Source organism: Sarcophilus harrisii, chromosome 3 (genome assembly GCF_902635505.1).
Source record: "Sarcophilus harrisii chromosome 3, mSarHar1.11, whole genome shotgun sequence".
Classification (NCBI taxonomy): Eukaryota; Metazoa; Chordata; class Mammalia; order Dasyuromorphia; family Dasyuridae; genus Sarcophilus; species Sarcophilus harrisii.
This window is the reverse complement of record NC_045428.1, coordinates 499,650,848-499,669,409: the sequence shown is the minus strand read 5'-3', so window position 1 is coordinate 499,669,409 and position 18,562 is coordinate 499,650,848. Positions and strand designations below refer to the sequence as shown.

The window sequence follows — 18,562 nt, the reverse complement described above, 5'->3', positions numbered from 1 at the left end:
TAAAGTGAACTATAACCAGATGCTATTCCCCTAATGTTAGACTCTTGCTAGATTGGGAGCTTTGAGGGAGTGGGGGGGGTCCTTATCTGAGAAAGAAAAGAGAGGTTTGGTGATGATGGTGATGGTATTTCCCCAAATAGGGATTGCCATCATTCATATCACAAGTGGAGGATTGAAATTCAAACCCATTGTATCTAGTATTCATTCAATCACTTACAAATCGAGACCTGGGATTCTAGGCCTCCACACTTTAACCCACCTTCCAGCCTTGTTTCTGTATCTCTGTGGCCCAGTCAGGAAGAATGACTTATCTGGTCTCCTGTCTTTCCCTCTGTTCTCTATGCATCCCCCTCGCCTTCTGGAGGTTCTGACCTAATTGCCTTCACTTATACTGCTTTGGGACACCCTCTCACAATGTACCATCTACCTCTTAAAAATATAGCTCATATGTTACTTCCTGATCACTTGGTCAGTAATGTACTAAACTTTGTATCCCTCTAAAATCTAGCACAGGGCTCCCACATAGAAGGCACTTAATAAATATTAATTGAATATTATGATTTCTTATACCCCAAATATGCTCTAAGTACTGTTTCTTGTCTTTTAAGGGCAGGCTCTCTGGGTTTTACAAAGTGATTGTTCAGTGATATGAATGATAGCAGTGAGAATAAAGAGAAGGGGATATATGCAAAAGTAATTGTTAGCTTAGAATTAATGGGACTTGATAACTGAGAGAGAGGTGGGAGAGGGAGAAAAAACCAACCCCAAAATTTCATATATGGGCCATCTGTGAATGCCATAGGCAGAAATGAGAGAAAGAAGAACTATTAGAACATAAAACATGTCACAAGTAGAAAGGGCGTTAAAATAGTTCTGCCTCCTGGCTACGGTCAAATCCCAGCTAAAATCCCACTTTCTACAAGAAGCCTTTCCTAATCCTCCTTAATTCTAGCATCTTCCCCCTGAGATTATTTCCAATTTATCCTGAATCTATCTTGTTTGTACACAACTGTTTGCATGTTGGTACCCTTTCCCCTATTTGAGGCATTTTTTTTTATCCTCAGCACTTGGCACAGAGGCTTGAACATAGTAGGTTCTTAAATGCTTGTTGATTGACTGTCAGTGAGGAAACCATAGGTTAATGGGAGTTGGGAGGCCTTCCTAGCTTCAGGTCCACTTTGAGCTTCGAGATCTCCACAGAAGCTCTCCACTTAGGGAAGGAACAAAGCTTTTGTATAGCAGCCTAGTGTTCTATATTTGAGGATCACATCAGAATACTAATTCAATCCTCTCTCATCATATCAGTGAGAAGTAGGATTGTAAAGATCTTGGACCTGATCATGCTAAGAAGCTCTTGTTCCTGGGGGAATAGCCAGAGATCAGTCTCCTCCCTGCCTTCTGTTTAACCATAGAAGAACAAGTTGTTCCTTTGCTTTCACCATTTCCAGTCAATTTAATTCTCAGTAACCTCCCCTCCAGTCAGCCTCCCCTCCTGCACACCCTTCCCCCAACTACTTTGTCTCCAGTCTGTCCTCTTAGGCCCTTGAAAATTGTTAAGTCAGCTGGTAAAGTTAACATTTCTATCTTCTCCAGAAAGATTCCATTTCTCTTAGAGGCCCCTCTTTGTCTCAGATTTGGCTCTGATATCAGAACAGAATTTCCCAAACATCCCTGACCTTGGTCATAGAATTAAGGAATGCCAAAACTTAAAACAAAAACCTTGGAACAGAACATAAGAACAGCAAGAAGCCTTAGCTCATAGAATATGAGCTAAGAGGGACCTCAGAATAGAGAATATAAAATCTTGGAGTTGAAAGAACTCTTAGAACATAGAATCTTAGTGCTAAGAGTTTCAGAAGAGCATGAAATGTTAGAACATATAAAGTAAGCTGTTAGAACTAGTTATGATCTTAAGCACCATCTCATCTAGTTGTCTCATTTTACAGAAAGGAGGGTAAGGGTCTAACCTGGGGTCATACTTGATGATCCCCATTTGGTTTTTACTAAGTCTTTACTTCAGGCTTTTAATGCTTTTCAGGCTCTGTCCCATCCATCCCCATCTTTCCTCCTTGAGTGTGCAGAGTATTTGGAAGTCTCATAAAAATAGAAATACTGTTATTCAGTTTCAGTTGTATCTACTTTGCTATGACCCCATTTGGGGTTTTCTTGGAAAAGATACTGGAGTGTTTTGCTATTTCCTTCTCCAGCTTATTTTACAGATGAGGAAACTGAGGCAAAAAGGGTTAAGTGGCTTGCGAAGGGTCACATAGCTAGTTAAGTATCTGAGACCAAATTTAAACTCGGGTCTTCTTGACTTCAGGTCCAGCATTCCATCCACTGTGCCATTGAGCTGCCCAAAATATTGTTGTTGTTTATCTTTGTTCTTTAAGAGGGATATGACATGAGGGAGATGATGCCATGACTTGCAAATGAATTGGATTTAAGTAAGGGAGGTTTGTGCAAATCATCAGCCTCAGTTTCTCCTTTGGAGCCATCTGTGTTTAGTGGTTGGATATAGATTAGGACGACTGGAGATGCAGTAGGAGAGCTTGATTTTTTTAAATTAAGGGCTTTTTCTGGTCTCAGTGTGACTGAGGCAATACCCAACCAGTAATTAAGTCTAGGTACGAAATTAGGAAAAGAATGGCCTCTTTTACCTACTCAAAAAAAAAAATTCAGTCTGGGAGGAGAAGACCCTCAGCATTTCTGGCCAAAATAGAAACAATTGCTATGTACACTCACTCTGAGCTGTGACTTTGCATAGCTGATCCTCATTTGTTCAATTTATCCCCTTTCTGCAATCCTCTAAGAAAATCTTCCCTCTCTATTGGCCCTGATGGGGTTGTCCCTTCCCTGTCTTTCACAGAAAATGTCCCTCCTGAAAATAAAGATATTGTTAGACTTCCTCCCTGAATCCATTGGTGCAAAAGCTGGAAATATCAATTTATCCAAATGTGTTGACGGATTGACTATGATAACTATTCTCCAACACTTCCTGGAATGTGTCAGATTCCTCTCACGCCTTGGGGATATCCTGGACTCTACATATCACTAGGGACCACCACAACCCCTTAGGATGATGTATATAATCATGGATCAGAGAATTTAAGATTTTAAAAATACTTCAGAGATCATGTAGTCTAAGTCTCTCCTTTTTCAGAGGAGGAAACTGAGGCACAAAGAAGGGATGCAACTTAATTACCTAGATTCATAGGGAGCATTGCCAAGATAAAACCCTCATTCCTCCAGCCCCAAAGCCAGTTTCCCCCATTTAGTTCTCTGCCTCTGTCACTGGAAGACCTGAGCCTTGGCCCTGTTTTTTAAAACCTTGGCAAAGATTGCTCTAGAAAACTCCCCTTCCCTGGGCAGTATCCCCTTGTCCAGTGCCACCTGGCTCTGGCCCCATCCACATAGAAAGTGGCATCCAGATTTTTCCAACTTCTGCCCCCCATCTCTTGTGTCAGACATGCCAAGACAGTTTTAGGCACACCAACAGTTTTTGTTTTGTTTTGTTTTGTTTTAATAAGAAAAAGAAGGCTTCGTGCCAGGATTTCTGTTCTCTGCCTTCCCCACTCCCTCTCCTGTAGGAATATCATAACAACAGGGTGGCAGCAGCTCACCTCCCTTTGGACCCCACCTGGTTTGCTCTCATCTGCCCTCCGAGGACAACAGCCCCTGGAAAAACAAAAGACACTGAATCTGGAGACCAGGATGAGGGTTTAACATTCAGATGTCTGCTTCTTCTCTGTGTCACTTGGGACAAACCGCTCTTAACCTCCATTTTCTTGTCTGGAAAATGGGGCATCCTGAAATCTGCCTGATGCTCTTCAAAGAATCACTGTATTTTGTGAACTTTGAGTTTCTATAGGAATCAGAAGCTCAGAACTGGGAGTAACAGAGGGTTGCTCCAATGTTAGACATCTGGTCAGATCCCCTGCCCACTCAATGGCTCGCTTCCTCAACCAGCCCCTGGGATACCCTCACCCCAAGGTCCTACGGCCACTGTGCTCCTCCCCTTCCTTGCCTGGCCTGGGAACCTATAACCTCCATCAGCATGGAGATGGAGCAGGTGAGAAGAGGACAGCATCAAAGACAGCCCTTAGCAGCTGTTCTCTTCGGTCTCTCCCTTCCTCTTCTCTCCCTTTCCACTGTTCCTTCTAACACTCTCATCTATTGTTAACCAATTCCCCTTTCATCTCACACCCCTTCAGTCTTCTTGTGCTTACTGAAGCCCCCACACTCTTGGCTCCCTCTCCAAAGCTAGCTGCTCTTTCATTTTCAAACCCCTGACATGAGGCCAGTTGTAGGAGCTGGCATAAGCCTTGCTTGCCATTTCAGATTCTCCCACTGCCATCAATAGTCAACAATCCCTCTAAATCTCTTCTGTAAAGCCATCTCTGTCATGTCTGGGATCTTGTGGCCATTGCCTTGAGCCCTCAGATCACCCCTTCTCTTCCTCAACAAGTTTAGCAGCTGGCTCATGGGTTTCTCCAGTCCAGCCTCTATCTTCTTTGAATGTCCTGGTCTCCTTGTTCCTCAACATTCTCAAGTCCTATGCCCCCTGTCAGTATTCTACCCTCACCTAGGAATGGGATCTTTAGCCCCAACCTCCCAATTTGGCTTAACTTCATTTGCCAGAATTCCAAGTTATAGTGAACATTATCATCAATCCTTGTTGATCAGTCATTATCACCCTCATCATCATCATCTCAGCTTCCTGTATGGGATACTTGCCCCCTCCCTTTATTATCCCACAGACCACTAGCTAGTTTGGTGAGTCTGAATTTCCCAACCTGGCTTCCACCTAACCCTCATTCTAAACTCTTCTAGTTCCTCAGAATTTCTGAGAGTCTTAGAGTCGGAAGGCATCATGGGAACCCAACTAACTCCCACCTTTACAATATCTCCAACAGCAGTCACTCACCTGGCCAGTGCTTGAATACTTCCAGTGATGGGGAACCCAGTAATTAATGAGGTAGCCTATTGTAGTTTTGGACAGTTCTGATTGTTAGGAAACATGTTTCTCTTGAGGCAGAATCTGCTTCTCTGTAACTTCTATTCATCGTTTCACAGTTCTGTTCTGTGGGACCCAAAAGAACAAGTATAATCACTCTTCAAAGACTGCTTTTTAGGTATTTGAATACCAGATCTTGAGCCCCTTTGAGACAAAAATTATCTGTCCCTTCTATCTCCTCCTCTGCTTCCTCTTTCCTGTCCTTCTTTGTCTCCTCCTCTCCCTCATCCTTCTCCTCCCTTCCCTACATTCAGGAGCATAAGGACCAGCCTATAACAGGCTCCTATGACAGGAACTTCAAAACTTTAAGAAGGTGCTTAGCCTGTTGTGAGACAGCTCTAAATATTCCTTAAATGGAATAGAAATCTTCCATCTTACACCCTTTGATACTTGTATTTCTTTTTTTTCCCTTTGAGGCAATTGCAGTTAAGTGACTTGCCCAGAGTCCCACAGCCAGAAAGTGTTAAGGTCTGAGGCCAGATTTGAATGCAGGTCCTTCTGACTTTGGGGCTGATACTCCAGCCACTACATCAGATAGCTGTATTCCTTAGTTATCTTCTCGCCATCCCCACAGCTTCCTCTCACTCTCATTACTATACAGATTCTCTAATGTCCTATATAATTCTCCTTTCTCTTCTGCCCCTTTACATATTTTCTTCTAAACCACCTCCTCCAGGAAGCTTTCTCTGATTAACCTCACTAGTTTTACTTATTCCTTCATTGGACATTCTTTCTGAGCTTACAGGTTATTTATGTTGTATTCTTTAATTTTTTTCTGTTTTATGGCCATGTCCTGAGTGCAATTCTTTATCTCTCTTTCAGAGTCTGGACTCAAACCAGGAATTCCCTAAGGGGCTGTTTTCTTACCTATTCTTAGACTCAGAGCTTCTTTAAGGCAGAATCTTATCACTTCTGATTAGGGATCTTCTGAGAACAGAGATGATGTCTGTCTTTCAGACCAGGGGCTCTCTGAGGGAAGGAGTTATGCCTTTCACCTCAACCCAGAGATTCTTTAAAGACTCTTACCTTCTCCCTCCATTGCTCCTTTTAGTACCCATTCTAGAACTTTGCTGCAAAGGGCTCACCAGACCCTCCAGTATACGCTGTCATCATGCCTCATGATGGATTCCTCAAGGAGTCAGGAGATCTGAGTGTTAGCCAAACTTCAGCTCAATTCAACAAGTATTAAGCATCTCTTCTAAGTCTATCTCTTCTATTATTCTAGCCACATACAAAGACCCACCCCCAAGATTCCCTAAATCATTCATTTACTTCAAATAATTCAAAAGACTTTAAATTCTATTGCAGTGTTGGCATTGTCTCTCACTCATTAACTTGCTATGAAATGAGGGATTTGTACTAGATCACCTCTAAGAGACAGTGGGTTTTAGATATAGTGGAAGGAATGCTTGGCTTAAAGTTAGGAGAGATTGGTGTTCAGTTCCTATATTTGACATTAACAAGGCTGTGTGATCTTGGGCTGGTCAAATAAGCTCTTCAAGCCTCAGTTTCCTTACCTGTAAAACAGAGAAAATATATGAAGTACTTAACCTCACCCAAATGTTGTGATTATCCAGAGAGATCATATATGCAAAGTACTTTGCAAATCTTAAAGCCTCTTATAACTATCACTTGTTGAATTATTATTCTCTAAGGTTCCTTCTAGTTCTGCTCAGGGGCAAAGGGGCTCAGGGCTTCATTGCTTCATCTGTAGAAGTCCTAGAGAAATCTGTATCTGAGAAAGTTCCTGTGATGCTCGTTTGAGCTTCAGATAAACTGACCCCAGGTCAGTATATCTAGTATATACCATCTAAGTAAGGAATAATTTTCAATTACAGAACTTAGCAAAGACTTATTTTGATGGTGGACATGCAAAAAGATTCAACAGCACATCAAGGATTTAAAATTACTTATAAAATGATGATACCTTCCCCAAATACAAAGCTACTCTGAATGATTCCTGAAGGTTATCGTTAGCTAAATGTTACATATGTCTCAGCTCCAAACTAGGGGACTCTACAGGACTCTTTACTAAGAATTTGACAGAATACAATGCCAGTATCAATAACATTACTCTCATTCTCTCCCCATTTTTTATAGTTGAGGCTAGAAAAAGTATCTGAATTTCTGAGGTTATTGCTCTTTGGGAAACATTATTGGTATGGAAAACATAGAAAAGTTTGAGGGGAACACTTATCATGGGGGAAGAGCTGATTGTGTGACATTGTTTTCTTTCCAGTACTTTTCCTGAAAATGAGGAATTCCTAAACTGTACCCAGCTGTGTTCCTGCTCCAAGAGTGACTTCAACCCTGTGTGTGACACCAGTACCCACACTGAGTATATTACTCCCTGTCAGGCTGGTTGCACAGGGTTTAAACGTGGTCCAGGTCCAAGTCAAGACTTGGTGAGTTTCCTTTAATGATCTCCTCTTCTCCCTCTCTCTTCTAATAGCTGGGGGACAAGGGAGGGAAAGAGCAAATATTGTTCCTTCAGAGATTCTAGAGTTGGGAAAGACTCCAGAGTTCACCTAGTCTACCACGCAGCTGAACAAGACTCCTTCCTACATAAAACAAGTGCTCAAATAACATTTTCTTAAAGGCTTCCAGTCCTGGGGGCCTCACTAACACCTGAGGTGGCCTGTTTCGCCAGCTCTTATTTTTCATGCTATTCCTAGCATTAAGGTTGATCCTGTTTCCTGCAGTTTTGCACCAGGATCTGCCTTCTAGAACAAGATTGAAGAATTCTAATTTCACTTCCATATTTGAGATCTTCAAATAGCTGCCAACAGCTATCGTGTTTCCCTAAGCTTTCTCTTCTTCAGGTTAATTATCCTAACTTCTTTTAGCTAAGTTATGTAAGATGATCAGAGCTGAGGTAAGAAGAGGGTGACCAGGGCTTGCTGACATCCAATCTGAAGGTCCTTTGCCATCCCTGTTGTCCCCCTCAAAATGTTTATCTCCAGTTTACTGGCATCCTTCTTGGCCTCCAGAGCTGAACATAGCATGGCCAGCCACAGAAGAAGACATCCCCTACTTAGCACAGGCCACTGTGGCCTTTAAGACAATCTGAGGCCTCCTCAACTTTTGTAGAACTACATTTAACTACAGACTCTCCATCAAACTTGCCATCCATTAAAACTCTCAGCTGTTTTTTAGACCAATGCTAGCTAGCTGGTCAGGTCTCCCCCATCTTGTATATATCAAGTTAGTTTTCCAAACGTAAGTATATGACTTTACAGGTAACTCTATTGCATTTTATCTCATTATTTCTTCTTCTTTTTTTTTAATTTGATGAGGCAATTGTAGTTAAGTGACTTGACTAGGATCACACAGCAAGTAAGTGAGGCTGAATTTGAACTCAGGTCTTCCTGAGTTCAGGGATGCACTGAACCATTTAGCTGCCCCATTGTATTACTTCTAACCTAACTTTCTGACTCTTTGAGAGATGTTTGGATCTTTAATCTGCCACTTTGTGTTAGATATGCCTCCCCCATCAGTGATTGTGTTATCTGAAAGTTGAATAAGTATGCCTTCTATGCCTATATCCAAGTCATTAATAAAAATGTTAAACAGTACAGGGGCAACTACTGATCCCTGAGGAACTCCACTAGAGACCTCCCAAGCCAACTTGGCATGGGACTATCAGTGACTACTCTTTGAAAGCAGTCAGTCATTGAAGCCATTCTAAATCCTCCTAATTGTGTAATCCTGTAGCCAAAGTCTCCTCATTTTCTCCACAAGGATAACTTAAGACACTTTGCTCAATATCATACTAAAATTTATGTAAATTATGTCTATGGCATTCCCCTGAGAATTCAAAGACAGAAAAAAATAGGAAATGGGGTTAGTCTGGCATGATCCATTATAATAAAATTCTTTGTGATCTAGAGAATTAGTAAACATCCTTTTCATATAAATACATTCTAGAATTTTTCCATGAATTAAAGTCAAACTGATTGGTCTAAGGGCAGCTAGGTGGCACAGTGGATAAAACACCAGCCCTGAAGTCTGGAGGACCTGAGTTCAAATCTTGCTTCAGGCATTCAACATTTCCTAGCTGTGTGACCTTGGGCAAGTCACTTAATCCCAATTGCCACAGCAAAAAATAAAATATAAATTAAAAATAAATTTAAAAAACTGATTGGACTATAGTTTACAGACTCTGTTCACTTCCTTTTTTTAAATTGGCAGTATTTTTTTTTCTTTTTTGGTCATAGAATTTGGCCTTCTTCAGTCTTGCCACTTGTGAAAAACAAGTCCAGCTTGAATCCACAGTGCCACAACTATCCAAGAAGCTAATACAGTTAAGATGTTAAATAAAGTCAATAATTGTTTATTAATTCCTGCTATACTAGGCACTGTGCTAAGTCCTGGGGATACAAAGAATGGAAAAGACAGCTCTGTCTTCAAGGAGCTCATGATTTAATACTTAAGTGACTTGTCCAGAATTACACTGCAATTAAGTCTGGGAACAGATCCAAGTGAAAGAATCTTTGCATTCTACCATAATTATTTTTAAAATATTCTAATAGTATAAGCCTAACTTCCAAGAGACCTCTAGGAGGCACTGTGATTAACCAGGGCACTGCCTCAGTGGTTTTTAGCTACATAATATCTGAATCTTGAGGCAACATGTTACAATGGAAAAATTATTGACTTTAGTGTCAGAAGACTGGTCCAAATCCAGTGTCTGACGCCTACATGGGCAAGTCATGTGAATTCTTTGACTTCAACTTCCTCAACCGTAACATAAGACAGGCTGGACTAGATATGCTCAAAAATGATTGAACTAGATTGAACTAGATGGGGCCCCCTGGCTTTAGCCTCCAGAATATCTTCCTGTTGTGGCTACTGTTACAGTGTAAGATTAAATTATACTGTTGCAGTGTTCTGACCAAGAATAATAGAATATTTCTGTGTTTATAGAGAGTTAAGAGTTTTCTGAGGATGTTTAAGAATAGTCGGAAATTGCCTTTAACTGGTTCCCATACTGTCCAACCCAGGAGGGGTCACTCCAGATTTATCTTCAAGAGAATATCCAAAGATTTGACTATTCTGATAAATAAAATGATCCAAAACAATTAAAAAAAAAAAGAATATCCAAGAGTAGGGAGAGCCTGGAGACATCATCTAGTTCAGGGATTATTCATGTGTGTGTGTGTGTGTGAACCTCTTCAGCAGTCTGGTGGGGAGAAAGAAGGGGGAAGAGAGAAGGAAAGAGAGAGAGGAAAAGGAGGGGAGAAGGGAGGGAGGGAGGGAGAGAAGGAAGAAGGGAGGGAAGAAGAGAGGAAAGAGGGAGGGAGAGAATGGAGTAAGGAAGGAAGGGAGAGATGGGGGAAGATGGGAGAGAGGGAGAAAAAGGGAGGAAGGAAGAGAGAGAGAGAAGGAGGGAGGGAGAAAGAGAGAGAGGAAGGAAGGAATGCATGAGAGAAAGAGAAGTAGAGAGAGGGAATATGGAGAGAGACAGAGAGAGAGACAGAGAGAGAGAGGGAGTGGAGAGAGAGAATTCTGATAATTCTTTAGCAGCTCTTGTTTCTCTCTTTATTGGAATCATGTTTTTTCAACATGTTCTGCTTTTCTCCCTTATGCCTGCCCTCCCACTGAAGTCTCTAAGCATATTAAAATAGAAATTGATTTAATTGGAAGGATCTTATTGAATTCTTCTTAGAACTTCTCTACATCAAAGCATCATCCTTTACAATAAATGCTGGCACAGAAACTACCATTATCTCTATAGTGGCATTTTTACAAACATTTCACAAGGCCACTGCAATATAAGATGACATGTTCTTGGAAACAATTTTCTTCTTGCCTTTGGATGAACCATAAAACTAGCTCCACCAATTCCTTTATTTGTGTCTCTAAGAAGACCCAGTAAGCTGTCCCTCTTTGTAGCTGCAACTTCCTGTCTTCTGGTTTAATCATAGTAAAGATGTTAAATTGATATGCTTCAGTTCTTCTATTAGTTCATTTGTTCTTTAGTCAAGGGACAAGAATATCACTTGTAGAACATCAATAGATAAGCTAATATTTAGAGATGATAAAACAATTGTATGATTCTCAGCACTCTAACTCCCCCCTCCGATGATAGTGATGATGATAGCTTGAATGTGTATAGTACTTTAAAGTTTATAGAGTGTTCTACTTATATTAACAAAGATTATGCCACTGGAGTAAGCAAGTTCTATCATTCCCATTTTACAGATGTGGAAACTGAGACTGAAAGCAATTGAATAACTTGATGAGGGTCACACTAGTAGCTGTCTTCCTCTATCTTCTGTGCCATGTAATAACCCTTTTCTGCTCTTCCACTGCCACCATTCATGAATTTTCATGGATACAGAATTCACAGCCAAGTGGGCCAAGCTTCTTGTGGTGAACCTCTCTGTACATGCTGGACAGAGAGCTAGACTTGGTTTTAGGGAGCCCTGGGTTCAAATCCCACACTTCCTAGTTATATGAACTTACTTAATCTCTATGCCTCACTTTCCTCATCTGTAAAAGGAGGTTGGAATTCAGAATCCCTAAGGTTTCTTCCAACTCCAAATTTATGTTCTGATCACACTAAGATAAACTGGCCATGTATTGACAGATATTTCTTAAACTATTTCTAACACAGCAGAACCTGTCTGGGCTCATAATTCAATGGCCTATCCTTTATTAACCTAGGGGGACTCAAAGTGTGAGTGTAGACTTTAGAGGAAGAAGAAATCACGATGGGTAAGAGTGGCCAGTAAAGGCTTCCATGAGAAGCTGAAGCTTAAGCTAGGTCTTGAAAAATAGAAAAGAAGAGAAGATGATAAGAAAGGAAACTGATCTAGGTGATGCAAAAGATTTATATTGAGTAGTTAAAAAGGAGGAACTATTATAGGATGAGTCTCTTCAACTACTTGAATTTGAGGATAAGGAAGGGTTATCATATAGAAAAGTGATTAGCTTTGTTCTGCCTGACCCCAAAGGGACTGGAAATATTAGAGAGGCAGATTTGGGCTCACTGGGAAAAAATATTTGCTCTACCAATCAGAACTATTCAAAAGAATGAACTACGTTGGAAGGTAATAAGGTAACTCTCCCTGGAAGCATTCAAGAAGAGGCTGGGTGAATATGTGACATTTTAATGAGATTGTTGCCTTGGTATGGCTTTGACAGCCAGAGAGAGAGAGAAAGAGAGAGAGAGAGAGAGAGAGAGAGAGAGAGAGAGAGAGAGAGAGAGAGAGAAGGAGAAGAGAGCTTTGGATTATGTGATAAGCAATGAAGTATATGTTTTGAGCCTTTGTGGGGAAGGGTAGTATCAAATTAATATGGAATTTGGGAAATAGAAAAATATAAAAAGATTCTTTTCATCTCTCCCCCACTTTGGTTGGAAGAGGAAATAGTTTATTAGTTAAGTGCTTGTGTAACAATATGAGTGGAGTATCACAAATCTGCTTTGCAATCAGGTGGGCTTCCAATTGTCTTAATGTAGAGAAGATATAACCTGGGAGAGTAGAAGAGATGAATGAGTTTATTGTTACACTAGAACTTTAGATTTGATCAATGAGTTAAATCTACAGAATCCAAGTTGGTAAAGGCAACTTGCATGTGGGCATATCTAGAAAGAAAAATATATTCTTGTCTTGAATCATGGAGAGGGAGCTGGACATTGAACTTCAAGTATCACACAAAAAAAGGATTTGGATCTGATGTAAGGAGAAACTTTGTCACATTTAATGCCATGCAAAAATGGAATGAGCTGCTTCAGAGGTAGGATCCCCATCATTGGAGGTCTCTAAGTCAAGATTAGATTACAATTTATCAAGGATATTGTAGAGGCTACTTGTTCAGGTTGCAATGAATGCCCTCTAAGGTTCTATGGATAGTTTGTGATTTTAGGACCACTTAGCCCAGAAAGGAACATGGACCAGGCTATTCCATGGGAACAAATTAAGGATTAAGTTAGAAAAATATAAGGAACATTAGGTCTGAAAGTTGATAGTTAATTTTTGTCCACATCCATTTCCTGCCCTCCCCTTGATGTGTTATTTCTGAATTGAATATTCTTTTGTCCCTTGTGAATGAATCTTAAAAAAATCTACTCTTGAGACTTAGCTTATGTAGAAATAATGAAGAGAGAGAAAAGAAAGAAATGGAGACCTGAATCAATAGTCCAATTATGATTGGAGTGACAGGAGAAGGAAGAAGGTAATGGGAATGAGAATGGAAGTGGGATGGGATAGAAAAAAGCAAATCTAGCAGAATCAGGGACAAAAAAAAATTGACCAGGGGATTCTGGGCATCATGGTTGGGTGGGATTCATAGACTGGAGATGTTTAGTAAGAAAGTACAAGGGAGTAAGGAAAAAATCCAGTGGATCCGCTCCAAGAAAGAATTGGCACCCTAGGAAGATGATGTAGTACAGGAAAGTACAAGGGCCAATGCAGAATCCCTCATCCAGGTGCACTAGGGTTCCCCAATACCTTTCTCTCTCTTACCCCCAGAACTCTCCTTTTCTTCTCTAGGTAATTTATACCAATTGCAGCTGCCTCCTTTCAGGAAATAGGAAGAATTTGGTCATCTCTGGTTCCTGTGAATCATCCTGTAGTAACCTGGTGATTCCCTTCATGCTCCTTGTCAGTGTTGGAAGTGCTGTGGCCAGTCTTGTTCACACACCTTCCTTCATGCTCATCCTAAGGTAATGAAACACATACCTGGTTAGATTGTGCATCCCTTAGGTTGGGGGTATGTATCACTGTATGATTGGGACAATTACACATATTACGATAAAGGCAACATTGAATGCAAGGGATAATACATAGCTTATTGAGTGAAAACAATTCCACAAGTTGAGATCATAAGCTAACAGAAATGTCTAATGGAAGAAAATATGATAGACCACATAGTATAGCAGAAATAGGTATGAATCTGGAGGTAAAAGATTTGAGTTCAAGACCTAACTTTGACATTCCTGACCATTGAGCTTGGATAAGTTGCAATTTCTTAAAGTCTCTAGTTTCCTTATCTGTAATGGGAGGATAATGATCCTTGCATTTACTACGCGCTTTGAGGAAAATACTTAATAAACCCTATAGCTTTATAGAAATGGAAACTATTGTTGTTATATTAGATAAGGAATTGGACTATCAGTTAATAGGCAAATGATTTATTTTTATTTTAATAATATTTTAATTTTCTAATTACATGCAAATATAGTTTTTATGTTCCAAATTTTTCTCTGTCTCCTCCCCACTTCCCAAAATAGCAAGCAATCTGAGATAGGTTAAACATGTGCAATTCTGCTGAACATATTTCCATTTTCATCAAGCTGAGCAAAAGGGGGGAAACATGAGAAAGGAAAAAAAAAACAAGCAAACAAACAACAACAAAAAAAAGGTGAAAATATTGTTCACCTTCAGTCTCCATAGTTCTTTCACTGGATATGGATGTCATTCTCCACCACAAATTCATTAGAATTGCCTTGAATCACCTCATTGTTGAAAAGAGCCCAAACCATCATAATTGATCATCATATAATCTTATTGTTACTGTGTACAATATTCTCTTGGTTCTGTTCACTTCACTTAGCATCAGTTCATGTAAGTCCAGACTTTTCTGAAATCAGCTTGCTTATCATTTCTTACAGAGCAATAATATTCCATTACATCCACATACCATATTTTATTTAGCAATTTCCCAATTGATGGGCACCCACTCAGTTTCCACTTTCTTGCCACTACAAAAAGGGCTGCTACAAACATTTTTGTACATGTGGGTCCTTTTCCCTCTTTTATGATCTCTTTAGAATACAGACCCAATCTGCTGAATCAAAGGTTATGTAGTTATAGCACTTTGGACATAGCTCCAAATGGGTAAATCATTTCTTTCCTAATTACCACCCAGCAATTGGGAAATCCACATTTAATCCTCACTAAACAAATCACATGAATTCACTGTGAAGTCATTGATGAATAAATAGATGATACAATCAAATGGATGAATTGAAAAATCAGTGAATAAGTCTTTAAATGAACAAATTAATAAAATGAGTTAATGAATAAACTGATGAACAGATTTAATTCCTATATAACATTGGCCAAGTCATTCAACTTGTATGGGAAAATTTTGTTTTCTTTATTTATAAAATGAGGGAGTTGATCTAGATGTTCTCTGAGCTTCTTTCCAGCTCTAGAGCTGGATCTGAGCTTCTTTTCATCTGCAGGTTCTAGTTGTCAGCAAGGAAAGGGTAACTCAATGGTCAAAATTGAGCAGGAGGATCAGACTCTTTCATAGAATCTCAGAATTAAGGAGCATCTAGTCCAAGCCCATCCTGAAATAAATGCCTGCTTTAAACTATTCCATGATAGCAATTCTCCAACTTTTATTCATGAGGCTTGGAGAGGGCAAACTCACTGTCTCTCACTTCTAGATGATTCTAATTGTAAGGAATTTTTTTTCATACATGAAATTAAAAATTGCCTCCCTAGAACTTCCACCAATCATTCATATTGTTTCTCTTCTAAGATCAAGCAGAATATTTCATCTATTTACTTTGTGACAACTCTTCAAAAAGCTAAAAGTACTTATTTTGCTCCCCTAAGTTTTCTTATTCCTTTTGTGCCTTTGGTTTGCAGAGGGGTGAAGAATGAAGATAAATCATTGGCTATTGGAATCCAGTTTATGTTGCTGAGAATTCTAGGTAAAAATAAAAACTGGGTGGGGTAGGATGGGTTATGGAGTTGGAGGGAAGGGAAAAAGAAATGGGAAGAGAAAGAGGAGGGAATAATGTTGAGGAGAAATATATACATAGTGTTCTAATCAGTATTTGGGAGACCAAAGTTGTCGTGAATTCCTAGACTTCTCAGTATCTAAAGAGCTCATCTGATTGAAAAAGCTAGCAATATGTAATAGTAGCCAGGAAGGCAGGAGGCCCATCTCCTTGTTCGGGCCCTACCATTCACTCATTATGAGACCCTTAATATCTTACTTCTCTCTTCTGGGCCTCTGTTTCCCCATCTATACAATTAGTTATTACATGGTGCCTCACAGTGAGAGAGATATCTTTTGTAATAACTAAACTTATATAATGATATATAAACACCTATTTGTGACAATGAGACTGCAAACCAGAAAACAATGCAAACTCTGCCCCCAAAGAGCTTATATTTTATTCAGTGAATAATACATCACTATGTATGATATACATGGCAATGTGATGAGAGGACAGAAACGATCACTTCCTACAGTGGTGAAACTGAGTGAGGAGAGATCATGGAAGCCTCCATGGAGGAAATGACTGAGACTTGAAGGAAAAAAAGGTAGAAAGTTTGATATGGAAAGAAGCCTGGATTTGGAATCAGACAGTTTAGATTCACTGGATTCAGACAAGCTGGATTCTGCTATTTGCTTGCTGTATGAACCAAGCAGAAGCAACCAAGGATCCTGGATTTAGTCAAAAGACTTAGTGCAAATTCCAGCTCTGCCATTTACTCCCTGGGTGACCTTGAAGAAATCACTTCACTTCTCAGGGACTCAGATTTCTCATCTGTAATATGAGGAGATTGGATTCTGTAACCTCAGAGATTCCAACCCTGAATCCATGATGCATCTCTGACACTTTCACCATCTATACATAAAATCCCTTCTGCCCTTAAGTTTTTATAAATATGAAGGGAAAAAAAATATTAAGTACTTCCCTTAAGTACTGTGTCGGGCTGTATGCTAAATGCTGGGGTTACAAAAAGAAGAATGAGGCAGTTTTTGATGTCAGTGAGTTCTAAGTGAGGAAATCATAACACAGAGGAGGGTCCAGCTGCAAGACAGATGGAAAGGCCAGGGGTTCTTAGTTGATAGGTAGGTTATATGGAAAAGGCTGAAGGTTTGGAGAGCACAGTGGCCAGATTTTTGCCTTCTTAGCTAGATGTTGCTGTATCTTTTCATATTCTTTTCTATGAAAGATAACCCAAAGTCCCAAATTGATAGCAAGTCAATGGTAGAACAGCCCCAATGCCTGTTTGACTCTGAGTTTAACTGATGGAGATCAGCAGAGACAGACTAAGGGCAGCATTCAGAGCCTGCTTCTTGCTAGGCCTAATGCATAAGAACTAGGCAGGATAGGTCCCCGATATGTACTTTGTATATCTGTGATCATAAGTAGAAATGGGTAGCTATGATTATTAAATGCCCTTTACCTCTCACTGCATAGCCTTTATTTCACAAAGATGCTTTTCTTAATAAATCTCAGGGAAGTTGTCTATACTATGTCTCTCGGTAAAATATCCAGTATCTCCCAACACTTAGTGGATTAATATCTAAATCAAATTCTTCTCACTGTCTTCCATTTGCTGAAAGGAATCAGAGAATAGTTATTCATTACCATCACTTGAAGGAATAGAATGAAGCCCAGCCCTCAAAGAGCCTTCTATCTTAGAGGAAAACATAGCACCTGCCCTCTAAAGCCTCTGGGCTGAGAGGGAGAAAAAGTCCCTATATTCAAGGATACCTGAGCTCCAAGAAGAACAAGGCCCTTGCCTTCCAAAAGCTCCCTGAATCTGAGAAAGCCTTCCCTCAGAGTAATCATCCCCTAGATATTTCATCCCTGGCCTCTGATCAGTGGCTTGGAATGGGTGCACCTATGGTCCCCATCAACCCCCAGGGAGGGACAGCAGATCCCCATGGGCCTGAATTGGACAGCACTGCTTATATGACCCACATTTTTTCCTACAGCCTGGATGCCCAGTCCTGTGTTCCATGGCAGTGCTATTGACACTACCTGTATTTTCTGGGCCAGTACCTGTGGGTTGCAGTCCCTTTGTCGATACTATGACCATGACCTCCTCAGGCATCGGTGAGTCCCACAGTCTGTGTGTGATGAGAAAGGGGGGGGAGGGAGGAAGGGGGAAGAGAAGAAGAGAATGAAAGATTCCTTTCATTCTGGAATAAATGGAGTATTGGAATACTAGAATAAATCCTACTCAGTTTATCCAGAAACAGGGATTTTTAATCCCAAATTCTGACCCAGATTGGATTTTATAGATAAATGATGGGTTTTGAGAAGAGGAGGAATAAGGGATTGAGCTATTTAAAAAGATAGCTTTTGTTATCATGTACAGGATAAATTGGAGTGAAACCATCAAAGAGCATGGTATCAAAGGAACTCTAAAGAGAAGAATTGTCTGGGAGTTGTACAAGGCAGGGAGCTCAATTTGGGAAGCTAGGATATTTCCTGAAGGAGTCAGTCACTCAGAACATGACTGTAATATTCTATATTCCAAGGCCCCTGATAGCTCTTAAATTCTAAGACCTTTAAATCTTACATGCTCTGTGTCCTAAGGCCCTTTCCAGCTCTACAGTTTTATGCTCTATATTCTAAAGTCTCTGCTCTAACATCATGGTGTTAGACTGTCTCTGAAACCAAAAAGAGACTCAAATGAATTTTAATCCCACCAAGATCAAACTGATTGATTGCAGTCTACTTAATCTCAACCCTTGCCTTGGAATTGCAGTCCTAGACCTGGATGACTTTTAATTGGGAATTTAAAATCATAACATGTGATCCCACGAAGGATCGTTTTC

General features: G+C 40.1%; 1 protein-coding gene across 3 annotated transcripts in view; it reads left to right on the top strand.

Annotated features, from left to right (window-relative positions):
- SLCO2B1 (solute carrier organic anion transporter family member 2B1) overlaps positions 1–18,562 on the top strand; it is a 93,128-nt gene that overhangs the window by 65,011 nt on the left and 9,555 nt on the right. For all 3 annotated transcript variants that reach the window (XM_031961394.1, XM_031961393.1, XM_031961392.1), the window contains 4 exons: positions 7,254–7,419; positions 13,513–13,685; positions 15,622–15,686; positions 17,714–17,834. In XM_031961394.1, the coding sequence (XP_031817254.1) occupies positions 7,254–7,419; positions 13,513–13,685; positions 15,622–15,686; positions 17,714–17,834 (525 nt within the window). The remainder of the gene's footprint in view (positions 1–7,253; positions 7,420–13,512; positions 13,686–15,621; positions 15,687–17,713; positions 17,835–18,562) is intronic.